The 27,466-nt window shown below is 43.4% G+C and overlaps 8 protein-coding genes across 8 annotated transcripts; 5 read left to right on the top strand and 3 right to left on the bottom strand.

Moving 5' to 3' along the window:
* Positions 1 to 506: 506 nt before the first annotated feature.
* On the top strand, positions 507 to 1,756 carry COCSADRAFT_197370 (uncharacterized protein; the record flags this gene model as incomplete). Its single annotated transcript, XM_007699023.1, has 3 exons — positions 507 to 656; positions 716 to 1,197; positions 1,267 to 1,756. 3 exons carry the CDS (start codon positions 507 to 509, stop codon positions 1,754 to 1,756), a joined length of 1,122 nt encoding a protein of 373 aa, XP_007697213.1.
* A 1,323-nt stretch (positions 1,757 to 3,079) lies between these two features.
* Positions 3,080 to 5,279, bottom strand: COCSADRAFT_197371 (uncharacterized protein). Its single transcript, XM_007699024.1, has 6 exons — positions 4,900 to 5,279; positions 4,567 to 4,839; positions 4,372 to 4,513; positions 3,574 to 4,310; positions 3,415 to 3,505; positions 3,080 to 3,342 (listed from the first exon to the last, which is right to left on the bottom strand). Exons 1-6 carry the CDS (start codon positions 5,221 to 5,223, stop codon positions 3,224 to 3,226), a joined length of 1,686 nt encoding a protein of 561 aa, XP_007697214.1. The 5' UTR covers positions 5,224 to 5,279; the 3' UTR covers positions 3,080 to 3,223.
* A 319-nt stretch (positions 5,280 to 5,598) lies between these two features.
* COCSADRAFT_34391 (uncharacterized protein) lies at positions 5,599 to 7,775 on the top strand. The gene is made up of 4 exons (XM_007698416.1): positions 5,599 to 5,807; positions 5,863 to 7,053; positions 7,104 to 7,219; positions 7,279 to 7,775. Exons 1-4 carry the CDS (start codon positions 5,735 to 5,737, stop codon positions 7,537 to 7,539), a joined length of 1,641 nt encoding a protein of 546 aa, XP_007696606.1. The 5' UTR covers positions 5,599 to 5,734; the 3' UTR covers positions 7,540 to 7,775.
* Positions 7,776 to 10,700: 2,925 nt separating this feature from the next.
* On the bottom strand, positions 10,701 to 11,568 carry COCSADRAFT_168788 (uncharacterized protein; the record flags this gene model as incomplete). Its single annotated transcript, XM_007699025.1, has 3 exons — positions 10,701 to 10,876; positions 10,934 to 11,315; positions 11,368 to 11,568. The coding sequence occupies 3 exons, from the start codon at positions 11,566 to 11,568 to the stop codon at positions 10,701 to 10,703; spliced, it is 759 nt and encodes a 252-aa protein (XP_007697215.1).
* Positions 11,569 to 11,882: 314 nt separating this feature from the next.
* Positions 11,883 to 13,071, top strand: COCSADRAFT_111524 (uncharacterized protein). Its single transcript, XM_007699026.1, has 3 exons — positions 11,883 to 12,291; positions 12,347 to 12,477; positions 12,528 to 13,071. The coding sequence occupies exons 1-3, from the start codon at positions 12,198 to 12,200 to the stop codon at positions 12,741 to 12,743; spliced, it is 441 nt and encodes a 146-aa protein (XP_007697216.1). The 5' UTR covers positions 11,883 to 12,197; the 3' UTR covers positions 12,744 to 13,071.
* A 1,238-nt stretch (positions 13,072 to 14,309) lies between these two features.
* Positions 14,310 to 15,953, top strand: COCSADRAFT_34396 (uncharacterized protein). The gene has a single exon (XM_007698417.1). It carries the CDS (start codon positions 14,407 to 14,409, stop codon positions 15,766 to 15,768), a length of 1,362 nt encoding a protein of 453 aa, XP_007696607.1. The 5' UTR covers positions 14,310 to 14,406; the 3' UTR covers positions 15,769 to 15,953.
* Positions 15,954 to 18,637: 2,684 nt separating this feature from the next.
* On the top strand, positions 18,638 to 20,438 carry COCSADRAFT_34397 (uncharacterized protein; the record flags this gene model as incomplete). The annotated part of the gene is made up of 6 exons (XM_007698418.1): positions 18,638 to 18,670; positions 18,825 to 18,914; positions 19,278 to 19,487; positions 19,584 to 19,794; positions 19,924 to 19,981; positions 20,258 to 20,438. 6 exons carry the CDS (start codon positions 18,638 to 18,640, stop codon positions 20,424 to 20,426), a joined length of 771 nt encoding a protein of 256 aa, XP_007696608.1. The 3' UTR covers positions 20,427 to 20,438.
* A 2,637-nt stretch (positions 20,439 to 23,075) lies between these two features.
* Positions 23,076 to 24,312, bottom strand: COCSADRAFT_82094 (uncharacterized protein; the record flags this gene model as incomplete). Its single annotated transcript, XM_007699027.1, has 2 exons — positions 23,076 to 23,199; positions 24,239 to 24,312. Coding segments are annotated over 2 exons (198 nt in total), but the record flags the coding sequence as incomplete, so codon positions are not given.
* Between the last annotated feature and the right edge of the window lie 3,154 nt (positions 24,313 to 27,466).

Below are 27,466 nucleotides of genomic sequence, written 5' to 3' on the forward strand. Positions count from 1 at the left end.
CCTTTTTGCTCCACCATGCTGCATGCTGGCCCCCAAAGACTCTTGGTTTCTGGTGCCCGTATACATGGCCCAACAGTAAATATGCTTCTATGTATATAGACAGGCCTCGCTGCTCACGCCGTGTTTTTTGTACTCAGCCGCTCGCAACGTTGCTTAGGGCACATGGCTCGACTAGAATTCTCCTAGCGCACCAATGCTAAACACGCCGCGCCGTATTCTAGACGCCTCACCAAGGATCCCATTGCTTCCATAATCTCCTTTCTGTTCCGTGCCTCGGAGAAAATCAACATGGTTGTCTTCCCCATCCGACTATCAAGAAGAGCCACCAGCGCAATCTTCTGGGAGATTATGCTTGCACAGTTCCCATCTCCTTTTCCTGTTTTTTTTTTCTTCGAGCCTCCGCTTACGCCCAGCCCATAATCCATGCTCGCCATCTTTTTGCGGATTAATGAATACTTGTTCTAGTTAATCGTCATTGCTGGCTTTCCGGCTTAACCTGGCTACCAATGGAGATCCCAAATCATGGCCCTCTGATCTTGGGAATATCATGGGTATTCACCATCTTCAGTGGTATTTTCTTGGGCTTCAGATTCTACGCCAAGGTGACTCGCAGACAAGGTCTGTGGTGGGATGACCATGTTCTCCTCACCTCGTGGGCAAGTCGAATTTCTGCTGTGGAACCTCGCTATTGCACTTTGCTAACCCAGATGAGTAGATTCTGCTTCTTTTACAAGCAGTCGCCACCCAATATGGCGTCAAGTTAGGTTATGGAAAGCCGCTCAATGATATTCCAACCAAAGATTGGCCAATCATTGTCCTGGGGTCTGCCGTTATATCTATGGTATCGAGCATTGCCGCAGCACTTTCCAAAATGTCATTTGGTATTACTTTATTACGCCTAACTTCAGGCCACCTGCACTTCACTGCATGGTTCTGCATCATTGCCCTTTTGCTCACCCTGATCCCCAGTGTTGTGGGCCCCTGGATACAGTGTCCGCATATGGAGGTAACATGGGACACGTCTAATGACGTTTGTTGGACTGCTGAGTCACAAATCCAATACGGCATCTTCAATGCTGCCTGGTCAGCTTCGACCGATTTTGTTCTTGCGTCATTGCCATGGTTTCTCATATGGAACCTGCAGCTCAAGTCTCGCGAGAAAATTGGAGTGGGTATTGCAATGAGCTTGGGAATGCTGTGGGTACTTGTCCGGCTTTGTAGCCATGGTCAGACTGTTAGCAATTGTCATACTAATACGGCCGTTAGTGCAGGTATCTGCGCCATTGTAAAAGGTGTATATGTGGTACAGCTCCGGGAATGGGATTTTTCCTACTACGGTAAAGACCTTGTCATCTGGACCGTCGTGGAGATTGGCACTGCCATCGTCGGGGGATCAATTCCCGTCCTTCGCGTTTTCTTCAAGGAGACAATGTCTTCGTACGGGCGATCGTGCGCGAGGAACAATGCCACTGTCCCACTCTCACGATTGCACAGATACCAGCATTCAACCGTCACCACGACCGTACGAGCTGTGAAAAGGGGTAAAGAGGGGAGCTGGACTGCGATAGACGAGGAAGAACAAAACGATGGCTCCAGTCAAAGGGGCATTCTGGTTGATGAAGAAATGGGTGGAGCTAGTAGTAGTAAAGCAACGTATGCGGATGACCATATCATGCAAACGAGTACAGTCACTGTTGAAGTTGAGAGCGATGCTAGCCAGTCCCCTAGAAGTAGGTCTTTTCTGAACACTGTTTAGCTTTTTCCCTGTTCCGCAACAGAGGTCATGTCCTCTCCGCGTTCGTACATTCCAGTATGTATGGGCTATGCATACAATAAATATCCCAATGCTAGCTATTCTTCCGAAATGGAGGCCTAACGCTCTGTTTGTTATACCCTTGCCACGGAATGTATGTAATGCATCACATATTGTTTGATATTAGATGCAACATGTGTCAGGGCCGATTGCGGCCTTTATCATTTATTCACCGCCGACGCAGCTCCGAGTTCTGTCCCCTTGGACATTGGCATGAAAATGCACATTTGCCCGTATTGGATTGCCAGTACAGCGTAAATAAGACTTAGCCTGCGGACAAAATCGTACCAAAGCACCTAGCTTCTTGAAAAGGGCCATGGGCCGATAGCCTTTACTGATGACCAAACATGACAAAGTGGCACAGATAGTCTGGGAAGCGCTTGTGTGCAGTGAGATTTGCCGCACGGATCCGTTGCGAGCGCAAGCGATGCTTTGGACAGCTGCAAGGACCAGCAACGAGCATTAGAGCGACAATAGTGCAGTTTCCATGCTCTACCCCTCATGAAAGAGCCGAAAGTAATTGCCTTGGTTGCCGCATGATCTGCACATGCGCCACGCTTGTGGGAGTTACAGCCTTGGACGGTTCGGCAAGTCAAACGGTGACAGCCTTTTTCAAGTGCCGGCTCACCCCAACCCCACAAGCTTCCCCATACTCGTGTGAATCTCGTCATTGCCCTCATGACGGGCCACCCTATCCCGCCCTATGGCAAGGTTTCCCCACAGATTATTGCGTATGTCGTCGTCCTTCCCCTTGACCACGCTGGCCACATACCTCCTAGCGCAAGATGGTTCCGGTATTGTTAGCGAAATACCACTAAGCCTCTCCGACGCTTATCTCCTTCGCCCTGCCCCTGTATGCAGGGCAGCAGGGATTATACAACTGATTCTCCGACTCCTGGTGCGGCTCTGTTGCTATTCGCCCGACTACGGCTGCGCGGCTCAGGGCTCGTTTCTATTTGCAAGGAAAATGCACTGGTACACGTGACTTTACGACGTTAATACCTCGGATCAGGGAACATGGATTGCTGATTGGGTCCTTCAGCCACAATCCTCCCGCGCTTATCATTGCATTTTAGTACGTATGATCAACCAGAATAGTCCTGGGAATGGACTAGCTGCGGCATACACCTGCGCTCAAACAGAACGCAAATCTCTTCGCATGCGCATTGAGGCTGAACTGGACCCCTACAAGACGCACAGACCAATAACCGGTGTCAGCAAATCTTGCCGTGCAATGTACATATCACTTGGAACCAAGGTATCTGAGTCAGGACTTTGATGAACTAATAGGACTGATTCTAGATGCAGCTTAAACAATGCTTGAAAATCCAAAACTACTTGGTTGGTCTCGATTTAACCATGAAACCATGACGCCGACGGCATTCCTCCAACACTTGCTATTGGTCAAACTCATTTTGCGTTCAAGATTCCATCGATGACTGCTGCAAATTTAAGACACTCCTCATCGCGCATCTTGTTAGTAAAGACTTGTACCGATGTTGGTAAGCTGTCCATGCGTTCGGGCTCGTCTGGAAATGGTTGTTAGCTTGTATTGCACATAACACACGTGTCTCATGATAATAAAAAAAGGATAGACGTACAATTCGGACCGCACTGACCAGGGCCCATGATAAGAGGCTCAGGATCAAGTTTGCTAGATGACTTGCCGAATGGTATGATGCATGCGGGGTACTGTCTCGATTGTCAGCATATGTCTTCCTCGTCGTCAAACAGGAGCGCAGGGCTTCTCGAGCACTTACGTCAAGCACGTTCAAAAACAACGTGTAAGGCGGCAGGCCATACGTGTCATGCGGAACTGCAGTATGTTGCGCCGACGGCCCGATGACAACATCTAGCTTTTGCTCCTTCCACAGGGACCTCCACTCATCCGCGATGATCTTCCTCTTTACATTGAGCGCAGCCACTCTCTTGACGCCTTCAAGGTGGGCCATGTCATCAAGAAAGCTATTCTTGAAAGCGTGGAACGCTTCCATACTTTGCTTCACGGATGGCACCACGGGTTCGCCACTCGCGGCAATATATTTTGGGGGGGTGTCGTCAAGAAAGAAGTAAGCAAAGGCGACAGCCAATGCGTCGGCTACATGGGCGCTAGGCGCACTAATCTTGTGAATATAGTGGCCTTGTGCCTCCAATAGCCTCACAGCTTCCGCCATAGCTCTCTTGACTGGTGGATGCAATGGGAAGGATGGGTCTTCGGAGACAACACCGATACGTAGCTTCTCCGGGATTGGAGATCCAGAGAGATCCATCCAAGGCACATCGAGAGCAGTCGAGTCATACAACGCTGGTCGAGCTGACACGACTGAGCTGCACAGGGTGTCTAGTGCGTGGACATCGTTGGCTAGAGGTCCCGCACAAGGCTTGAAGAAATCCATGCCGCTAAGGGCTGGGGAAGATTGCCCGCCATCAGGGACGCGGCAAGTCGTTGGCTTGAAACCATACGTTCCGCAGCATAGAGCAGGGATGCGAATCGAGCCTAGATGATATGGTAAGTACGGGAACTAGGTGCAAGATACTAGAACGTTCTAGTTACGAACCTGCAATGTCTGTACCAATGCCCAAAGGAGACCCCCGAAAGCCCATTAGCGCACCTTCGCCGCCACTGGACCCGCCAGCAGTAACATTGGTGTTTACTGGATTTAGTGTGCGTCCAAAGATGTTATTATGAGAGTCTGCAGTCTACTGAATGTTAGCATGGAATTTCCACATGTCGACTGATGAATCAATCTTACCATGAGAGTCTGTGGGAGGTTCGTTTTCACATAAATGACCGCTCCAAGTTCAAGCAAAATGTCGACAAGGGGCGAGTTCTTTTCAGACAGGGGATGACTCAGGAAAGACACAAAGCCAATGCTGGCATCTGAACCAGCAACATGGAACCCGTCTTTGACGCTAACTGGCAAGCCGTGGAGCGGCCCTACTATGCGTCCTTGTGCTCTTTCGTTATCGAGAAACTTGGCACGAGCTTGTGCCTCAGGGAAATAGGTTTCCGTAAGGCACGATAACTAAAAAAAACCGTCTATCAGATATCAGGGCTTCAACGTGTAGGAGCAATTGCAGCTTACAAGTTGCTGTGCAATGGCTGCTCTCTTGGAAAAGGCAAGTGTTACGTCTAGCGCAGAAAGTTCACCGCTCTTCAATTTGGATAGCAGCTGAGCTACAGTATACTTCTCGGTAATATCCAATTCCTCCTCGGTCAATATGCCCGACTTGCGTGGAATGTCCATGTCATTTACACGGTTTGCATTATCTTCAAGCGGCGTCTGAAGCGTCTGCAAGATAGACGAGGGAAGCAGCCATTCCTTTGGCAGCTTATCACGGCATGATTGCTGCTTCGCGGCGACTACCGACTCCCAAGAGGTAGTAGTAGTAGTAGTAGATGCGGCCATGTTTTGGAATCAAATAGGAAATATGTATGGATACCAGAGCACGGCAGGGCACTTCAACAAGTATATATGGTGGCGGAGAATATTCTAAATGCCGTAGAAGGCATCCGAAGCTAACACGATGCAAGGATTCACTCATCAAGACAAGACACATTTGACGCGCAGAGACTGAAGCGGTCGCAAGGTGTATCCCCGGGTCGTGTCCCGCCGGCACATAGTTCGTTAGCTTGTCGCTGCGTACCCCATGGGCGTTGGGGCCAAGCCGGTGTAATCCATGCCATATAATTGGCCCGAAGTAGGTCCGAGCGCATCCACCATGCAGAATCCGGGGAATGGCACATACCAGCCCCCTTGGCTTCGGCGACTCTTGAGAAGGGCCGTAAGTTCATACATATATAGCTCCAGACGAACCAGCGCTGTGGGGAAACCATCGCGCCTACCAGACGCGCCGTTTGTGTGGAACACGGTCCCGTCGTCTTAGTACCTTTCTCTTCGTTGTATTCCTTTCACCGCCATGAATGAATCAACCGTTCACGGTGAGGGCGATGAGTCCTTCTGGGCGCCCGGTACCCTACGACTGGAGGATTGTATGACTTCCCAAGTCCTTGCCCAGAAGACACAGTGCTGACAACTCGTCTACAGTGACCCGCTCCAGGACTGAAGTCATCCTGCACCCCATACCCACCTCTGATCCCGATGATCCCCTCAACTGGAGCCAGATAAGGAAGATGATCAACTTTGGACTAGTCGGCTTTTTCGTACTATGGACCTTTGTACAGCTCCAAGTTGGTTCTACATCCTGGGGCGAGCTCATCCCGCAGCTACATTTCTCCATCGACCAGCTCAACCAAGGAGTTGCTATGAACTCAGCCGGCCTGGCCATCGGCTGCGTTCTCTTCATGCCCTTTGTGCACAAGTATGGACGACGCCCTCTATATTTGATGAGTTCCGCACTCCAGCTAGCCGGTGTCATTTGGCAAGCTAAGATGCAAAGCTATGGCGACTGGATTGGATGCAACTTCATCACAGGCTTGGGTGGTGCCATCAGCGAGGCCGTTGTTCAAGTCACCATCGCTGATCTCTTCTTTGTCCACCAACACGGAACCATGAATGCTTGGTACCTGATCTTCACCTCGGTCGGTGCCACGCTTGGTCCCGTAGCTTCTGGCTTTGTGGTCCAATCGCAGGGATGGCGATGGATCTGGTGGTGGTGCACCATTTTCCTTGCTGTCAATTTCCTTCTCATCATCTTCATGTTCGAAGAGTCAAAATACGTTCCCGTTCTCTCTGGCCAGACTGTTGCCCTCGACCGGGACGTCCCTAGCACAGATGACGTTAAAACCGCGGATGCCGACTTGGAGCCGGCAAAGGTCGACGTCAAGCACACTGCTATGGAAAGGATACAATCTAGGATTGACCCAACTCTGCCACGCAAGACCTACCTCCAGCGTATGACGTTACTAACCACCTCGCACTATTCTGTTCGCCACCACTTTTACCAACCTGTGGTCGTGCTATGCATGTTTCCTGCCGTCGCCTATGCAGCCCTTACCTATGGAACCGTCTTAGCGTCTTTGGCGCTCATGGCTTCTACCCAGGCGACGTATCTCATCCAACCCCCTTACAATTTTGGGCCTTCTGGTGTCGGTCTCATGAATTTGGCTCCATTCACTGGCTCTTTTCTCGGCTTCTTTGCCGCTGGTTGGCTCAATGATAGGTCCATCATGTGGTTCGCAAGACGGAACGGGGGTATCTATGAGCCTGAGATGCGTCTCTGGCTTGGCCTTGCATCCGCCTTGATCCTTCCGGCCGGCGTTCTGTTGTTTGGCATCTCTTTGGCTCACGTAAGTTGATTGTTTTGATGCTGATAAGAAGACACTGACATTTTCTGCAGGGTGTGCATTGGATTGCCATGGCTGTGGGCTTTGGCATGTTTGGCTTCACATTTGTGCTTGCTAGTGGCGTCGCACTTGCGTACGTGACGGACTGCTATCAAGAGGTGAGAAGACGCCTAAAACTTCCCAATTACATTGCAGACACTAACTTGACATCTTCAAGATTCTCGGAGACATTATGATTGGCGTCACCTTTGTCAGGAATGTCTTCTCCGTCATTATCCTTTTCACACTCACTCCATGGACTACGGCTATGGGCATCCAGAATGTCTCAATCATCACGGCCGCCTTTAATCTGATTGTCCTTTTGCTCCCCATTCCTCTGATCATATGGGGTAAGAAGTTCCGGATCTCAACTGCCAAGCGATACGAAGCAATGGCCCGTCGACAACCCGCGTTCCGATCACTGGGAGAGCACTCGTAAAATGTAGGCGCCTTTTGCTTTGTACGCCGTTATCCAAAGCCTTCGAATCATTATGTAATGTTGCAGTCTTGCCTTTCACAATTTGACTCAATGCGGAAGCCAGGAGACGGCGTCGCACCAGTGTACTTGTCCTCGAATGTCTTTGATTGCCCAAAGTGCAGTCAATTGATTTCTTAGCCTGATTCTTGATTTTCTCGAAAATTCAATAAAAATATGAATCTCCTCAAGTGCCATTTGACGTGCCTTGAGATCAGTGAGTTCAAAACAAGCGACCATATACGCCATCTCCATGTGCGGAATGGATCGCTTGGTATGCCGAACCGCTGAACGCAATCCTTCGAGTATTGCTTCTGACAGTGCTGTGCCTGCCGCTAACTCTGTACCGAAAGGATAGCGCAGCCGGTGAATCATGAGGAGCACAGACCAGCGGAAGATGTTAGCTTGAGCCAATAGGCTCACCATTTCTTGTTGCAAGAAACGACTGGCGCATCCCTCGGGCAGTGTTGGCGTCCATTTGTGGACGACCAACTCGATTGCATCAATAATTCCCATAATTTCAGAATTGCTAGGTCTCTCATCCTGACGCAACAGATAGCTGACTTGGCAAATATCGTAAATGCAGGGTAGCATTGGCGCAGCAATCCCCACATAACGATCTACAGAGCCGTCCGTAATTTCCATCTTGAACCGGAGTGTGGGCACCTCGCCTATTAGATAACATTCCTCGGTCTCTGACAAGATCAGGCAGATGAAAAATGCCGAACACTCAGAATCAAGCACAGTAGTCGAGTCGTAGATGGGCTTGATGGTGAGGAGAGCATGTCTGCATATTGCCAAACCGCTTCCGGATATATGCAATGCGAAGGTGAGTGCGCTCACTGCTAGCAGTAGAATGACGGATATGTCTCCAGGATCGAGAGGTTTGACGGAGCGCAAAGTGGACATCGCGGAAGCCGCCCGTCTGTGGCCGATAGCCCTGTCTTCGGAGGAGGGATCAGGATCATACTCGCAAGCTAAGAGAGCTGCAGTTGCTATCAAAGCGTCGTGGACCCATGGCGCTGCGTTATGAAGGTGCCGTGCAAAAGTCTTGTGATGGTTTACCAGGAAGCTCGGTGCTATCAAGAATTGCTCAATCTGCGGTCGTCCTTGTGATATGCACTTAACAATGAACAACTCCCTTTCGTTCATATCGCTAAATATAGAAAGAGTCCTGGGTGTAGACACTATATCCGATCTAGCTGGAGATGTTGGTAGGGAGACTATGTCCGATGCAGGGCTCGCTGGAGTAGTGCCCTGTTTGACTGATGACGCTGCTGCCGAGACCGTAGAAGAGCTCGCGCTACGGGCGCGACGTACTTGGATTGCTGCCGCACTCCCCTCATGGCGGTGGTGACGAGGCTTGCGGCCAGCGGTTCCCACTGGCCTTAGGCTCTGGCATGTGTTCTGCAGTCGGTGACAACGTTCGCAGGCACTCTGGCCGGGGACACGTCTACATTTTTCCTTGACAGCGTGGCACCTGTCGCACGCCCGTGTTGCTGGTGGTCTGCCCATTGAAGGCGCTCAAAGGTGCGTCGTCCGGGGTCATGGTAGGGTGTGAGAGTGGATGCGACAGGGAGCCTGATGCTATGTAGCAAGCTCGGGTGAAACACCGGCCGGATGACTAATCGTCCCGCAGTGCCCGAGCTTCTCAACCCTGGGATCCGGGGAAAATAGCGCTACACATTTGGAACAAGCCGCGTTGTAAGATATGCGCCACAATCAAGGTCTATGATTGTCACTTCATCCCTCAGTCTCCTTTACTGTACACAGTGTATACTCGCACAACCTTTTGCGCGATCAATTTGCACACTCACTTTGCATTCTGATGGCTATACCAACACCAGGACCAAAGCCACACCACACCTGATTCGTCTTGTTTGGCCCTGGTCACTTGCTATGGCCACCTCCCTTCATCTCGGCTATCCGATAAGGAAATCTAATCAAGTCGCAAACCCGCCGCCTCTTTTCCCGACCTGATGCTTTCAGATAAAAGAGAAAGTAGGGCCCCTATTCGCTCGGTACACTCCAAATGACTGTCGCAAAAAATGTATCAGATTTAGAGTTTGCAGAGATGTGGCAGACCAGTTTGCTGGCTGTGTGGACCTAGGCGAAACTGCCAATCCATCCGTCGCCATGAATCGTTCAATTTGACCTTTCCTCTTCTTGTGGAGTTTGTCATGCTCGATCTTCCCGTAAATTGAGATCACAGCTGATGGTATGTGAGGTGCCTGGTGAACGCGTAGAAAGGAGAGCAACGCGTGAATGCACTCCCCGAACGCAATGATCCTGACATACAAACTTTGATGCACACCATTCGAGCGCTTAGTCATATCAAGGACGTCTTGATGAAAATAAAGTAAACTTCCTCGGTGTAATGGTGTAGGTAAACCGCATGAGACAAGTGAATCCTATAGCCCAAAGCATGGGTGCAGTCAAAGCACGCAAAGCACTACCACCCTCATGGAACCGATGGTATCGATCCGATTTCTTGCTGGAGGAGGAATGTGAGTGCGATGTGGCCCATAAAATGTTGAGGAAGGTTGCGATTTATCAGAGGCTTGATGGTAAGTCCAAAAGTGAGATGCAGAATAGGTCGTGAGGTAAGAAATATGAGGTTCCGAAGGGGTTATGTAGGTAGCTGGAGCTCCGAGGTTTTCCTTTGGGAAACGAGGGGAGTGGGGAAGACACTGAGAGAGGGGAAGATTTTCTCTCTTGAGTGGCGCTGAGCATATTTGCGGCTAATTCCTGGACCCGTTTCCATAGTATCATGGCCTTCAAAGGTACTTTGCAAGACTTGAACTAGCAGTAGATTTGTGAATGTAATTGCTAGGTTGGGCAGAACAGTATCACATCTGCCAAAGCAGACGCATGCTGGATGACCTTGCAGCCTTTACCTTGCGACATTTTACTGGAACGAACTGGTGCCACAAAGTCAAAGACGACGCGCGAACAGCAATTCCCTGTAGAGAGGTCTCTAGGGAACGACTGGTGAATATGCACAGGGTTCATGCAGGGCAGAGATGGCCAGAAGATATCCTAGGTAGTTCAAGCCACAACCGTTCGGCAGGCTCCAAGTGGAAATGCTCATATCCTAAATGGAGATCAATGGACCAATGCGGCGTCTACTGATTGTTCTCGCCATGTACATCGATATCTATATCTGGTTGATGCTCATCCTGGGTTGGGTCTCCGGTGGGAGTAGGGCGCCCTTCGATCATGCGAATCCACCATCCAGGAGGATCGAGGGGACTGTGATTGTTGTGTAGAGGCGGGTAGATATCGTTGAAGTAGTACCATACTGTTGAAACTTAGCTCTACAACGAAGAAATGGGGGCAAAACCATGGGGACACATACTGTGACCTACGACAATGCCGCACATCTCGTCTTTGGGCACGGTTCCGTGCATGATCAACGAAAACGCTAACAACACCCAGGGAAGGTAAGGTGCCTTAAACACCAGCAATCCCAAGAAGCTTAGCATGGTATCCGGATTCTTCCTACTCCAGATATATATAAGGGTGCTGGACAAAGCAGAGCCGAGGAAGGCCATGGAGAACATGGGCGCAATGCAGAGGAGGAGCGTGGATGCGAAAGTGAGGAGCCAGGCGAAGTGTGCCGTAGACCGCCCAGAAGATTCCTCCAGAAGTCGCGCATAGCGTTGAAGAAAGAAAATGTGGTAGAGGAGATCGAGACTGAGCGGACCAAAGTAGAAAAAGGTGGTGAGAAGCCTCCAATACTGCCAGATGTCAGTACGCAATGGCTAGCTTTAGATCCGAAGTTGAACGCACCTGGCTCTTGAAGAATACAGTACGGACGCTATAGAACAGCTGGAAGGGTGAGATGATGTGGCATTGCACAAGCACGCTCGCGCTTAGCGCTGCAGTCATCCACCAGCGAGTACAAACAGGCATCTCGTAGAACCACTGCTCGAGCGGAAATCCTCCGACCCCGCCCATCATACCATCTCCGCCTTGCAGCACGTTGGCCATTTTGTCTATGACTGGCCGGGGCAAGCAGATTGCACTTTCTTTGGAGTTAGAGACACTGGCGATGCAAAGATAGAGATGATGAAGGGAAGAGCTCCAGCATATAGAAGCTGCGTAAGAAGCGAAAGGACAGGTGTCGGTGAGCAACCGCTGCGCTCTCGTGTCCGAGAGTGAAGGAAAAGTACGTACATATGTGGCTACGTAACGTGAACCATGGCTGACGAAAGCGCTAGCTTGATCTAATCTAATCTAATCCGACCCGCTCAGATTAGATAAGATCAGATTGAGGACCGCGCACCAACCACACGTGCCAGCCCCTCGGCTCGGCCCAGTACTGCGACGCGACCAAGTAACGCGAGAACGACTGGCAATGCAAACAAGCCCATCCGATACAGCAACCCTTTTTCATTGTCCTAGATTATCGTGTTCCTGAGACGCGCATCCATTCCTAGCCATCTAGCACATCCGAACAGCAGTGCGCCAGTTCAATCAAAGCCAAAGTTTGGCGGCTTCGCGTCGCGTCCGGTGTACGCGCCAACCTCGAATCCCATCCAAACGCATACATTTCTCGCGACCCCGTCGTCGCTCACTTCGCTTTCAGCAGTTGGCGCAACATCTCTACGAAACTCGACATGGCACCGAAATCTCCCGTCAGGCGCAACAAAGCGCGACCATCGCGAGGCGGGAGAGCTAGTATTGGTGATAGAAGGGAGTCTGGCAAGCGACGTACGTCAAAGCCACGCCACCAAGGGGCGCACCCACAGTGACTGACATGGCACAGTTGGAGCGCCAGGACCTGCGCCTGATCGCGCAAAAAAGCGTTATAAGCCTGGTACCGTGGCTCTCCGTGAGATCAAGCGTTATCAAAAGTCAACTGACCTGCTTTTGCTGAAGCTCCCTTTCCAGCGTCTTGTAAGCGTGCAACCGTGACAAGTCATTTACCTCGTTTCTAACGCGTCCAGGTCCGTGAAATCGCCCAAACAGTCACAAGCGAAGAAGGACCCAACAGATGGCAGAGCCAAGCCATTATGGCCCTGCAAGAAGCTACTGAGGCTTTCCTGGTCAACCTATTCCATGATGCCAATCTATGCGCCATTCACGCAAGGCGCGTCACCATTCAGCAAAAGGACATACAGCTCGCACGTCGCCTGCGCGCAGCTTGGGGTGCTCCGGTCTAATCTCGAGCGGAGACTCGTATGCAGATACCCAGTTTTATTTTTCATATGTATTGTTTTCGAATTTGCATGTAGGGGCTTTAACATGGAGTGCTTTATAGGAACTGGCTTCTGCGTGTCTGGATAAGTACCTATTTGTCAGCCAAGTTACATACATAACGGCGTTACTCTCCTTTCGCAGTACTTGCAAGCTTTCACAGCGCACTGAACGCACAGGAGGTCAGTAGCCTATGTTTACCCTCGTTCCTGATATCATGACCAAAACTATTCAGAGTCGCCTGCCGCAACCAGCTCTAATGTAACTAGTAACACATATTTAGCGTGTCACGACTTGAGCCATCTATATCCGCCTGAACTGTGACTTTAATTTCTTGAATCTGTTTGGCGTAGAGCGTATAAGATTATTTTTCTAAGAACAGAATGGCAGGCTGGGTGTCAAGAAAGTTTTGCGTAATACATTCGGCAGTACATACCTATTTGGTCATAGCTTAGCAACATGCGCCTTCTCACATACGACAGAACACACAGACTCTCGCGGAAGCGAAATGGGCGGACATCTCAGGCAAGCGAAAGGGCTAGTTTCTTAGCGTTCTACCACTTGATCAACTTGACACGCAGCTGCAACTTTGCACATAAGGTCTAACTTCCTTAAGATCTAGATAGCTATTAGAATCGTATAGCGTAATACTTTGAATATTTTATATATGTTCAAACATTGTTGTTGTTGTGCTGAGATCTAGCGTCCAAAGTGACTACTTTTGGTGGTGGTTTGGTGTTGTCCGGTTATTTCAGTTCCGCGAGAGACAGAGTCCCTGTCGAAATAATAAATGCCGCATGAGTCATTTTTCTACACTCAAATTATCTGTTAAACATAGTATTATCCGTTAATTCTGAGCCTCTTTCACAGCCATTTTCTTACGAGTTTTTGCGACATCCTGCGAGGGAGCAGTGTGCGCTTGAACATTTTTATTTACAATCACCTGGAGATTGAGCCAAGAAAAGCATAGTTAAAGCGTTACGACAAGAGACAAAATAGGAGAAGCTGTTCTCTGTTTGTGAGCAAAACGCTAGCAGATTTGGACTGGTATATCCCAAACCACCCCCATAATGACCCAACCAAGCCCCTGCATGTTCTGTCTTGTGTAAGAAGGTGTAGTACGCCATGTATCCTTCTACAAATAAAAGCTTACCCTAAGCCAATCGACAATCAGGGACAGATCCTTGGGATTAAAGTTTATTTTTCACTTCCACAGAAGCTTGGCGTTCTTGGAAAGTAGGCCACGTCCTACACTTTCGGTCCTATCGATATCCTACCGTTCTGTTTTTATCGAATTCGGCGTGCGTATGTGAGAAAAGTACTATGCACAGACGAATAGATGTCTATACGCATTAATGACTAATGATGCCAAGTCCTACTAACTGGATACAGCATGTCTTTCCGCTATACGCTGCACAGTCACTAGAGCCTCCTGAGCAGATCCACCAAAATATGTAATCATTGTAAGAATGACGATTGAAATGTATATAAAGAGCACAACCTAACAGCTTTTGAATGATATCACATCAGCTCAGCCAGCTATTTTCTGTCAATCTCTCGTACTACTCGGTATCTGAATTGCTCCGGAACACCAACACAACACTCGCTTTTTCCCTTCGTTCTTCTGTTATGAAGATTTCTACTCTCTCCCTTTTCGGCCTTCAGGCCACTCTCGGCCATGCTCAGGAATCTTGCAATGCCGCATGTCAAGCAGCGTTTCGACCAGCTGTTGCGGCCGAGATTGGCTCTATGGTTTCAAAGAACGTATCTTCCGAAGCGTTCTACAGCACGCCTGCCAATGTCACCGGTGCCAAACCTGGTGATGTGTTGCGATGGGAGGACTTCCCTCAGTCCGTAGTAAACACCAACTTTACTATACCTTCTGGAATGTCTCTTTCCCGCTTCCTCTATATGACCGAAGATATCGACCGAAAGCCTATTCCAGCCAGTGGATTTGTCCTTCTACCCTACAGCAGGCCCGATCCAAGCAAGCCGTTAAACACTATTGTGTGGGCACACGGTACAGCAGGGTTCACGAGAAACTGTGCGCCTTCCAATCATAAAGACCTGTACTACGAGTGGCAGGGACCCTACTACCTGGCACAAGCTGGATATGCCGTTATCGCTCCAGACTACGCTGGTCAGGGATCCGATATCCCTCAGGGCTTTATGTACGAGGCTGGCTTTCTGCACGCCGCCGACGTTGCTTACAGCCTTGTCGCTGCCCGCAAAGTTATTGGAACCCTACTTTCTCAAGATTATGTTGTCATCGGCCACAGCGAGGGCGGCATGACTGCATGGAGAACCAATGAGCGACTTGCAATGCCCGACCAAGACGAACTCAAGAAGGCAGGCAACTTTCTTGGCTCAGTCGCAAACTCACCAGCGCTCCGTCCACTCGACTTGATCCCTGAATCTGTCCGACGAGCAAATGGCGGACCTATTGGTGATGCGGTATCCGTCTTCTTCTTGCAGTCGCTTGCTGGTCTCTTCCCCAAGGAGTTTCGTATTGAGGATCACCTTACACCCCTTGCGCTAGCCCGAGTTCCTCTTGTCAACCAAGGCTGTATCTTTGCAGGCCGATCACTCTTTGCAGGCCTGACTAGCGCGCAGCTATTTAAGAGCCTTGACTGGCTTAAGCTTCCCGTAGTCGTCGACTGGCAGAAGCGTTTCAATGGCGCCGGACCACATGCCCTCGCTGCGCCAATGCTAGTTGTTCAGGGTATCACTGATGCACTTACCTATGCCAACAACACCGAATGGGACTTCAACCAGACTTGCTCATCTTTCCCTAACTCTAAGGCTACCCTCTTGCTTTACCCTGATTCGAATCACGACGTTAACAACAACGCACCAATGGTTGATTTCATGAGGTGGATTCAGGACCGCTTCAACGGTGTGCCAGTCCAGGATGGCTGCCATAGGAAGACTATCGAGACACTTACCACAAGGCTCCGAAACATTAACACTTCCTACAACGGCACCGCCTAGAAATGCAGCTCTGTCTACAGTAGTGAGTCAGCAGTAGTAGAGATGTTTGAGAGTTGCGAGGAGTTAGATAGGGGTGGAGAAGAGTCACTAAGACTTTTGATAGAGTTCAGACATAGTCTTAGTACTATTATAGATTAATAGATTTCTTTCTATTTCTAGCACAATCGATACTATCCCAATCCAAGCCCAGGCCAATTTCTATCACTACTTTAGAAAGAACAAAGTGACTCAGTTAGACCCTTGACGAAACACTAAGTCAACTGGGTGCCTACCATAGCTCTCGAGCGTTGTCGCGAAAGGCCTTTTAAGCCAGCTTCTTGTCACCGTTGCACCATTCCACAAAATTCCTCTCAAACGGCAACGCATCGTACCCACGTGTTTGTGTATGCGGCTAATCTGAGCCAAACATAATCCGGTCTCCACACCGCGCTTTCGCTAATGTCGTTGTGAGAGAATCGAAATCTTGAAAGTGCATACTATTTGAAAACAGATAAGATGCAGAAAACTAGACTTCTGCTAGATTTTTGATCTAGATGTCGTACAGGAACCCTATGTAACGCTTTGGAAGCTCTACGAAAAAAACCCCATTTGAAGATTTGCCAAATCTGTTGCATCTGCGATTGAAAATCCTACAGAATTCATGCATAAGCGACCATAGTCCAAGCAAAGGTGACGCTGAGGGCTTGTTCACTCAATTTCCGTGCTGTGTCCATGCTCCGCGGAATGCCTACGGGATGTCGTCCTGGTGTATCGATTGTCAAATTACGTTGGTGGCTGAATCCGACCCTCCTACTTTCTGTTCATGCTTGCTTCATTGATGCACTATTCACTTGACCTAATTTGCATGAGCATCAGTGACTCTTTGCCAAATCCATCAGTCTACTTTTTGACCAACCTTTACATGACTAAATAACAAAAATACTTGTCTCTGAGTTCGTGTAGGAGGAAAATGAAACAAGGCTGTCGATCATCTAACTATATACAGGGGGTGATGTAACGGGCTGAACGCCCTTTGGATAGCTCCTCGATGAGATCTCGGTTTAAGCTGCGTACGCGCCATCCGAACTATGTTCAGATGACGAGCGCAGAATCCAGGTGTCACCCAGAGCACCTGGATTCTTCTCACCGCCTGAGCAGCGCTTAGATGACGCGCTTAGATACTTTAGTATAACCTTTCTCTAATTAATCAATAAACACTACGTAAGTACAAAAGATAGCTCCTTATTGAATATAACGTGTTTCACCAGTGGCTCGGCCACCCCAGTAATTCGGCCACCTCCCTATACCATTACATCTTTATACTAGTATTGCGCAACACTACTACAATTTATAGCATTAAGTAGAATAAGATATTATTTATTAGACGCGTCGCTATTCTCTATATTCTCTAATTCTACTTAGTAAGTATAAGACTTATATCTAGTTTGGCTATAACGCCCGCAGTGCCGTTTACTACGCACTCTCTTTATAGACGTTATACTATTATTATAGCTACTACTTTCTACCTTAGCGATCTAATTAGCTACCTAATTAACTATCTAGAACCTCTCTATCTATATATAGTGCCGCTTATGAGTTTTTCGCTTTATTAATACTTTAATAGCGTCTTACAGGTAACTTATTTCCTCCTATACTAATACTATATAATAAGTAATCTACTAAGCTCTCTTATTTAACTATTATATCTACTCTTTTAGAGAAGTTATAGAAGACCTTTACTAGATTTATATATAGTTTTAAACAAGTATAGTCTATACTTCTAATTCACGCGCGTTACACAGCGTTTTTAGCTTCTATATAGCAGTCTCTTACGCTAGTAGAGTTAATGTATATAGTGTTGGAATAAGGAGGGTGCTACTTGTTCTATAGCTAGCTTAGAGGTAGAGTCGTCTACTTGTCTAGCGATAGACTCAGAGGTAGCGAATCGATAGGTTCTAGGGTGAAAAGAGAGAAATAATGCTAGGGAAGAGAGATAAGAATTAGATTAATCTTGTAACGGCGCAGGCAAGACTACTCGGATCAGTATCGGCGGTAGTGTCACTCAGAGGCATATGGGAGTGCGTGGGACATCAAACGAGCCTTAATTCGAATAGACACCTATAGGCCTTGTACGAAAGGATATCAAAAGTCTACAGAGCTAGCTACAGGGAGTGTCTCCTTATATACTTATCTTAGTCGGATCCGAATCGGATCCGACCTCACAACGAGTGGTTGATGAAGAGGGCGGCGAGTACTACCTCCGATCCGGCTCTGGGATTGGTCCGATACATGGCGAAGTTGTAACATCGTTACAAATCTGATCTAGTAGTCTGGTCTGTTCTTGTAATCTGCTCTGGTTTCTATCTACTAGCTATTCTACTACTATATATATTAGCTGTACTAGATTCTAGAAGAATCTATCTAGTAGTAGATTACGTAGCTATAGACGTAATAGATAGATAAATTGTTTAGGGATTGGTGGACTAAAGAATCTGAGTATCGTGCCGAGCACCCGGATTATGTAAGAGATTAGCTGATTAACGTGTTGGATTAGTAAGCTGGGCAGATCAGTAAGCTGGGCACCCCAAATCCCACACAAAATGGCCAAAACGGCATGTCGAGATCTTAACCATATCTACTTTATTAGATAGCCAGGCCTTGTATATAATGTTTTATCGCTACTACGAAGCATATTCTAGTTTATAGGATATCTCCCATTTGTAGTTTCTAAGAAACAAACTTTTAGCCTCTAAATCTTCCATAAAATGCAATATTTACAGATAGACTAGGTTCTGTAGTTTAATACTCTACATAAGACCTTCTTAGAGTAATAAAAGGTTCTATATAAGGCCAGGCTATCTGACAAAGCAGGCGTGGTTAAGATCTTAACATGCCGTTTTGGCCATTTTGTGTGGGATTTGGGGTGCCTAGCTTACTGATCTGCCCAGCTTACTGATCTAACACGTTAACGTGTTCTATCAGTAAGCTGGCCGTATTAGTAAGCTAGCCGCCCCACCAAAATTAACGCGACGCTCTATACTACCACTATAATGCCGCGACAATAACGCTCTATACAGACTTCTTGTGAGGGTAGACTAAGCCTTGCTATCGCATCCTATTATAATAATCTAAAAAGTTCTATCTACTCTCTTGCGAAAGCGTATAACGTGCTAAAATTAACACTCTAGACGCGTCTCTGCGGTGTCCAGCCACGGTTAGAGATTGCGTCTACTAGGCGTAAGCTATTACTTATTAAAGAGCAGTCTCTTATTTAGTGGATACTAGAGCTTAACTAACGTGGATTTCCACTACATACTATTAACGTATAATAAATAGCAGACACTCTACTCGCCGCGCGTGGCTAGAATCCACCTCTACTATCTATAGGTAAATGCTGGGTGTCGCGCTTTATCCAGAGCCAGCTAGAGCTTTAGACAAAGTAGAGTTGAAGATTCTATAGCCAGCGCGCCCGGTATAAGGATCCTATCGCAATTACAGCGTGGTTTAAGCTAGTAGAGGAGACGCGCTAGGCGTACGGCGTCTTAGACCAGGATATCTACAACTTTAATGAGACTAGATTCGCTATGGGCGTCGCTGCAACGTCGAAAGTCGTAACTAGCTCTAATAGAGTTGGTTGGGCAGTTATTGTACAGCCAGGCAATCGTGAGTGGGTAATAGTAATTAAGTGCGTTAACGCGTCTGGCTGGTCTCTTCCACCTTTTATAATCCTGTGTGGTAAAGTCCACTAGAGTAGCTGGTATTACGACCTCCTATTAGAATAGACTATCGGCGTCTTAGATAATAGCTAGATAACAGACGAGCTTAGCGTAGAGTAGGTAAAGCACTTTAACCGACATACAGCGTCTCGTATAGCTGAAGTCTATCGTCTTCTTATTTTAGATGGCTATAGCAGCCACGCTATACTAGAATTCAACCAGTACTATACTGAGAGCAAGATTATTACTCTCTGCATGCCGCCTTATACGTCTTATCTCCTCCAGCCGCTTAATATAAGCTGCTTCTCGCCTCTTAAGCGCGCATATGGGCGTGAGATTGAGGAGCTCGCCCGCTAAGGCGTCCACCACGTTAATAAGATAGACTTTCTTACTATCTATACATAGATCTGGCCGAGAGTCTTCACGCAGCAGAATATCCAGGCAGGCTTTTAGGCGACAGGCCTTGTCCCTCTCTATCCTGAGCGTGTCCTATCGTCGCTTATAGTTGTCCGCACGCCGTCTCTACTATAGATAACTATAGATAATAACGCTATAACGCAGGCAGAAACACCGCATACAGTAGCTCAGCTTTAGCAGCAGATACACTATCTCTAGGAGCGACTACACCAGCAGTCAGAGAGTCTAATAAGCATTACTATACGCTAGCTTACTAAGAGCGCTCAGCTTACAATACAATCAGCAACAATACTTACAGAGAAGAATAAGAAGCTACGTACAGTTAATAAGCGCCAACAATAAAAGCAAGACCGGCGCCGTTAATATATCGCTTCTAGCGGGGTGCTTCAGGTGCAGCAGGCTCAGCAGCTTACTACAGAGGCAGAAAGGTTAGTTATAGGCAGTGACCAGAACCAGACTGGTGAGCGACGCCAGCGCGCGCCGCCAACGTGCACGAAATGCCACACTATAGGACATACTCGGACGTCATGCAGAACTAGATCATGAATTATATCTCTTACAGTGGGGTGACAAAAAAAAGTCCAAATCCAAAAAGTTGTCGTTTTTAAACATTTATTACTTAATAACTAGAAAAACTATCCTAAAACGGGTTAATGCATTTTAAAGCCAATATGTCCTAGTTTAGTATAGGGTAGTCAAGTGACTGTAAGTCAGCCTTTTTGTTAGCTAAAATAAACCAAAAATATAAGAGAAAAAAAACTAAGAACTAAAAATAGTAATTTCTTTTTATTAAATAGATATTATACTATAGTTTCTATATATAGTATATTAGACTATATAATCATTATATATATGTACCTTAGTTAGATATAGCTAATATATATCTTTTAAAAGCTGAAGATTTATAATTTAATAGGTTGATTACGTAAGCTATATCTGACTAATTTATTAGTAACATTATAGTATAAATTAATATCTTCTTACTATATACCTTCTTTTCTTCTATTTCTCTACTATGGATTCGAAATTTTCTAAGTTTGAAGCTGAAATTGACCATTTTTTGCAAGCTAAAATCCCAATCTAATCTATTGCAAATTATTTCCAAAAAAAACCATAATCTATCTACGACGCTATTCGACGGATTAAAAAGAAAAAAAATATAAAAATCTGCTAAGAACGAGCTAAAAGAGGAAGAAATCTAGAGCTTTCTATAAGAGCTAAAAGAGTTATTAATAGAGACATAACTAGAAGCCCTAAGAAAACAAGTTCTAGATTATTAAAAGAAAATAATCTAGATATCTCAACTAGAACGCTTCAACGGGTTTTAAAGGCTGAAGGTTGGACGTTAAATAAATCGACAAAAAAACCAATTTTAAACGCTAAAAAAGCCTAAAAGAGACTAGTACAGGCTAAGGAGAGCCTAGCTCAGATTACTAATCAAGATTATACTAAGACTATCTATTCTGATAAGTGTGGAGTACAACGGGGACACGAATCTCGTTCAGAATACTTTAGAAAACGAGGAAATCAACGGCTTAGTAGAAATCTAGTTTCTACTAGAAATACTAGTAAGTTATTTTAATTTTTTATTATTCTATTATATTATTTAAATAAGTTTTAATATTATAAAGATAGTTTTATATTTTATTACTATTTATACTTTTTAAAATAGCTCGGGATATAACTATTTAAATTTGGGCAGCGACCTGGATAGGCGGAAGATCAGATATAGTCGTTATAAAAACGCCTATATCTAATACTCCTCACTCTAGTTATTACTATATCCAGAATTGCCTAATACCTCACATTAAACCAGTGATTAAAAAAGGTAAAGTAGTTTGTCTTTTTTTGACATCTTTTTTCTTATAAGTATTTTCTACTTTAATATAATAATTAGCTTTATATATTACACGGGGTAAGGGTCTATACTTCTCTATCCTGGTCCGCACTAAGGTAGGTGAGTATTACGTTAGTGTTCCGTGAGGTAATTATCTGGCGATGCAGTAGAGTTGGCGTACTTAAGAAGAGTTTAACAATTCTAATCTATATTGCTATAGACTAATAGGTAATAATCTTATTAAGTAAAGATACTAGTAAGAAAGTATAATTTGAGTTAACCATAACGAGAGTAATAATAAAATCTATCTATCCTTATATCTTTATTACTTCTAGTCCTATCCTCCTAACATCCTATCTTAGCGGGAGGTTTAGAAGAACGTTGGCTTCCCTTTATATAATGGCCTTCTAGAGGCTATACTTTAGTGGGATGCTAAGTTACGTAATTAACGCCCTACGTTAATTATTACTTTCTAACGTAGACGTCCCTAGGCCTTTAGCTATCTCGTTATTTATTAAGAAGAGAATTCTTCTTATTACTTATAATATTACCTCCTCTCTTAGAGTTATTATCTTAATACTCTAGAGTATTATTTTCCTATACTGCGTGTTAAGACGCTGGCTGTATATAAGGTTAGAGCCCGCCCACTTATTATAGCCGTCTCTACCTTGTAGCCTTCCTAACTATGCCTAAGGTCTAGTCTTTCTATTATATTTATTCTAAGAACTTAACCTAATAGCGTTAGGCTTATACTAACTGTATTTAATTATAGAAGAATGAAATAACTTTTTGTTATAAACGTTATAAAGAGAAGGACCTTCGTTATTTTATAAATACCGCTACTAGGCGTTATACTAGTTATATTTCTATAAAAGCTAAATATAGCTTATTTATAACTAAGAAGAAGTAGGAAAAGATAAAAGTAGATAAGCGTTAATAACAGTTAGCTCTTCTATAGGCTGAGGCCGAAGTTACGCGTCTTCGTCTAGAGGTTACTAAGACTAAGGCCCTTAAGCGGTCGTACGCTAATTATAATTATGCTATCTTAAGTCTATAGAATTACGCGAAAGAGTAGGCTAAGAGAAGCTTAGCTCTTAGTAGTATAGGCCTTTCTGTTATCGAACCATCGCTATCTAAATTATTAACTAATCTAGGCTAGCTATAGGCTAATTCTTTTAATCCTTCTTTTAATTACTTCTTCCTTTTTAAGGGGCTTCCCCTCGCTTCTCTAGGTGCTTCTAGTAGTATTTACGTACTAGTAACTTATAGTTTGTTAGGTTTTCTTTAGATTCCTAAGTATTATAGCTCTTAAGCTATCTTTACTACTTCACTAAGTACTTCTACTAACTACTAATTTTCTATAGGTTCTTAATTTCTTTAATCTTATACTCGTCGTCTTTAAGCTCTATATTTATTACTAGCTTAGTATCTAGAGGTGCTAGTTCTAGAAGTTTCTTATAAAAAATAGAGTAGATTTGTATACTTTATAGGAGTTTTAACTTATAGTTTACTTTTTCTATTTCCTCTAAGATTTTAAATAGTCTTATTTAGAGGTTGTCTAATTTTCTATATAGTTGTTTAGTTTTTAGATTTTATCTTAATAGGAAAACTTTGTCCCCTTTCTTAAAGGTTAGTTCCTTAATTCTTTACTTATTCGCTGCTTTAGATGTTATAAGGTTTTATTAAGCTATATTCTTACTTGATTCTTTGTGCAATTCTTATATAAGCTTTACTTTATTATCTACTTCTACTATAATACTTTTAATATTCTTTAGATTCTAATAAATAGTTAGCTGTTACACGGGGTATGGGTCTATACTTCTCTATCCTGGTCCGCACTAAGGCAGGTGAGTATTACGTTAGTGTTCCGTGAGGCTTGTCTGGCGATACAGTGGAGTTGGCGTGCTTAAGGAGGGTTTGACAAGACTAATCTATTTAATAGACTAACTTGTGACAATCTTGTTATGTAAAGATACTAGTAAGAAAGTATAATTTGAGTTGACCACAACGAGAGTAAATAATGAAATCCATCCATCTTTATATTCTTATTGCTTCTAGTCCTGACATCTGGCTAAGCCCTTGACATCTCTGATGTTACTGGCATCTCCAGATGTCCTGGCATCTCCTGATGTCCTGGCATCTCCTGAGGGTCTGGCATCTCCAGATGTCCTGCCTTGGCGAGATGCCACGTCACGTGATCAGCGCCCCGCGTTGATCATTACCTTCTGACGTGGACGTCCATAGGCCTTCCGCCATCTCGTCATTTGTCAAGGAGAGAATCCTTTTTGTTACTTGTAACATTAGCTTATATCTATAGTTCGCGTAGTATGGTAAATACTTCGTTATTACTAATTTTATACTATTATAGGCTAATTATGCTATTAGTAGTAGTTCTATCTAGTTATTCTATAACTTATTAGCGTATATCTATAGATACTATTCTAATATCTAGTTTATTCGTTCTATTTAGCTATCTATTTCTAGATAAAAGCTTATTAAAAGCTTCTTCTTAATACCTAACTTTACTAGAAATATACTCCAGTATTTAGACGTAAATAGTTTATTACGATTAGTAATAAACTCTTTAGGTATTCTATACTCTAATACTAGTGCTTTAGTTACTTTATATACGCATTTATCTGCTATAATAGTCTCTTCTATAGATATAAATTTTACTATCTTAGTTAATTAGTCTACGATTACTAGGATTATATTGTAAAATTAAGCTAATCTTAGTTCTAATAATCTTAGGAGCATTACTATAAAGTCTATTATTATACTTATCTATAATCTAAATAGTAGCTATAGAGATTATAATAGGCTGTAGAGCTTATATCTCTTAGACTTATTCTAGTAATATACTAAATAGTTGCCTAGTATTTTCTGCACCTTCGCTTATAAGCGTAGTATCTTAAATATTCTTTTTAGTTACCTAACTATTTCGTCTACTACTATATATCTATATTCTAGGAACTTATATAGTATCTTAATAAGTTCAGCTCTTATATAAGAGAGTACGTATGTCTATATACCTTCTCTTAGAGCTCTAAGTTCTCTTCTATTATTTATTACTTCTAGCGGGTATTCTAGTATTTACTACTATAGCATTACCTTTTCCTACTATTATTATTTAAGTATTTCTACTTACTTAGCTACTTTAGCTACCTTAGCTAGTTCTAGCTAGTTATACTTTAGACTACTATTAGGTATTATCTTAAGTAAGGCGTTATATAGTTCTTTATAACCCTCTTCGCGTAAATTAGACCTTCTACTTAAAGCGTTTACTACTCTATTAAGCGTCCTTACGCAGTGCGTAATCTTAAAGTTAAACTAGGCTAGTGTCTCTATCTATCGTACTTATTATTAGTTAAGTTTTTTTATTATTATAAAACTTATTAAGTTCTAGTAATTAGTAAAATCTTAATCTATTTAGAGAGTCCTAATAGATACACTTCCTATTATTTAAAGGTATTTACTACTCTAAGTAGTTTCTTATCGTAAATATTATAGTTAAGTTCTACTCTAGAGAACTTCTATAAATAGTAGAATACTAGTCTCTATTTTCTATCTAGGTACTACTATAATAATATAGCTCTAAGTGTATAGTTAGACGCGTTAGTCTTAACTCTAGTAGGTTATTAAGGGCTATACATCTTAAGTACTAGCGCCTCTAGAAATATCTACTTAATTTGATTAAAAGCCTCTTAATATTCTTATTCTTATTTAAAACCTGTTTTCTTTTTTATTACTTCTGTAAGAGGTGCTATAATTTTTAAGTAATCTCTAATACACTTTTAATAATAATTCGCAAATTCTAAGAAGAATTAAATATCTTTAACTATTTTAGGTGTTAGCTATTCCTATATAGTCTATATCTTCTTTAGATTTATTTTTACTCCTTTAATTAATATATTAAATCTAAGGAATTCCGTTTCCTATATATAAAATTTATACTTTTCTAGTTAAAGGTATAGTTTATATTCCTTAAGCTTTTATAGAACCTTCTTAATATACTTAATATATTCTTTGCGTATACTGCTAAAGTATACTAGTATATTATCTAGATACGTAGTAATAAAGATTCTAAGGTATTCGTAGAGTGCGCTATTAATAACTAATTAAAAGGTTGCTAGCGTATTCGTTAATCTGGATAGTATAACTATATATTTAAAGAGTCTATACTTCGTTTTAAACGCTGTTATCTACTTATAACCTTCTTTAATTCTAATTTAGTAAAATCCTTCTTAAACGTTAAACTTTATAAACTACTTAGCTCTCTAGAGTTAATCTATAAGCTCTATAATAAGTAGTAAGAGATATTAGTTCTTCTAAGTTATGCTATTTAACCTTCTGAAGTTAATATATAGTTACTACTTTCTATTAGGTTTTTTTACAAATAAGATAGGTAAGGCTATTAGGTCTAATCTTAGTTAGATAAATCCCTTTTTTAAGTTTTTTTAGATATAATCCTATAGCTTAGCATTATACTTAGGCGCTATAAGGTATATTAGTCCTAGGCTTAACTTAGCTCCTTTATTAAGGATAATTTTGTGATTCTAATCCTAATAGTCTACTAGGTCTATTACCTTATTTTCTTTAAATAGTTCTCTAAACTCGTCCGTTTAGAATTCTATTAGAATCGCTAACTATAGTACTAATTCTTTCTTTATAGTTATAATCTACCGTATCTAAATAACTTCTATGCTCTAAAGGTTCTTTGTATAGATTCTCGCGATCTTATATAGTAAGATTATACTAAATCTCTTATTCGAGGTTACGCACTAATTTATTAGGCGTGTCTTATATCGTACTCTAGCAACCTTATATATAGGCTCTTAGCTAAGTAATATCTTCTTTTACTAATTAATAGTAAGGTTATACTTTAATAACTAATTATAGCTAATTATTATCTTAGTCTCTCTAAGATCTATAATACTAATCTTTTCTTAGCTTTCTTAACTAGCTAGGCGTAACGTTACTACCTTAGTCTTAAGTTAGATTTAGCTGTTTCCGTATATTATAGAACTATCGTCGGCTAGTACTACTCGTATTAGTACCTTCTTATTCTAATAGAGTATATTATTTCCTTCTACTACTTATAGAGATATAATAGTTCGTGCTACTCTACTATCTATAAGCGCTAACATCTTATACCTGTCTATAAGTACTATAGCTTTTAATTATAGTTCTTTTACTTCTACTTTCTATACTTACTTAAGAGTCGTTTTAGAACTACCTCTACTAGCGTGACTCTATCCCTAGTAGCATTCTAGTTTTTTAACTACCTACTTCCCTTCTTCTTTAGAAAGTAGCTTTTGCTTATCTTAGCAGAATAGTATATTATATACTAGTCGTTATAGTAGAAGCTCTAATAGATATTCTTATAAGGTATCTTCTATTATATAGTCCTCTTTCTTAGTTTTAGCTTTCTACTTTTATAAATTAGATAATCCATTATCTTATAAATATTCGCTAGTAGAGTGCTATAGTAGTAGTTATCTACCTATTAAGTATTCTTAAACTATTATTAGTATATAGCGCAACCTTTCCTATAATGCGTCTATAGGAGTTTACTATACTCTACTAGTATTTTCTATACTTAGGCCCTATATATTCTATTGTTCTTTACTATATATTCCTCTATAGAAATTATGCTATAGTAGTAGTTATCTACTCTTCTAGCTTTCTATTATTATTTCTTATAGAATTAGTAATTAATTATATACTTAATCTAGTATAGCTCTTTATA

The sequence above is a fragment of the Bipolaris sorokiniana genome (genome assembly GCF_000338995.1).
Source record: "Bipolaris sorokiniana ND90Pr unplaced genomic scaffold COCSAscaffold_3, whole genome shotgun sequence".
Classification (NCBI taxonomy): domain Eukaryota; kingdom Fungi; phylum Ascomycota; class Dothideomycetes; order Pleosporales; family Pleosporaceae; genus Bipolaris; species Bipolaris sorokiniana.

Excerpts from the sequence above, each read along its gene's own strand:
- COCSADRAFT_197371 (XM_007699024.1), bottom strand. The coding sequence starts at position 5,223 with ATGGCCGCATCTACTACTACTACTACTACCTCTTGGGAGTCGGTAGTC. Across the intron at positions 4,840-4,899 it reads CAGCCATTGCACAGCAACTT|TTATCGTGCCTTACGGAAAC; the intron begins GTAAGCTGCAAT and ends GGTTTTTTTTAG. Across the intron at positions 3,506-3,573 it reads TGTTTTTGAACGTGCTTGAC|TACCCCGCATGCATCATACC; the intron begins GTAAGTGCTCGA and ends CAATCGAGACAG.
- COCSADRAFT_34391 (XM_007698416.1), top strand. The coding sequence starts at position 5,735 with ATGAATGAATCAACCGTTCACGGTGAGGGCGATGAGTCCTTCTGGGCG. Across the intron at positions 5,808-5,862 it reads TACCCTACGACTGGAGGATT|TGACCCGCTCCAGGACTGAA; the intron begins GTATGACTTCCC and ends ACTCGTCTACAG. Across the intron at positions 7,220-7,278 it reads TGACGGACTGCTATCAAGAG|ATTCTCGGAGACATTATGAT; the intron begins GTGAGAAGACGC and ends GACATCTTCAAG.
- COCSADRAFT_111524 (XM_007699026.1), top strand. The coding sequence starts at position 12,198 with ATGGCACCGAAATCTCCCGTCAGGCGCAACAAAGCGCGACCATCGCGA. Across the intron at positions 12,292-12,346 it reads AAGGGAGTCTGGCAAGCGAC|TTGGAGCGCCAGGACCTGCG; the intron begins GTACGTCAAAGC and ends GACATGGCACAG. Across the intron at positions 12,478-12,527 it reads AGCTCCCTTTCCAGCGTCTT|GTCCGTGAAATCGCCCAAAC; the intron begins GTAAGCGTGCAA and ends TAACGCGTCCAG.
- COCSADRAFT_34396 (XM_007698417.1), top strand. The coding sequence starts at position 14,407 with ATGAAGATTTCTACTCTCTCCCTTTTCGGCCTTCAGGCCACTCTCGGC.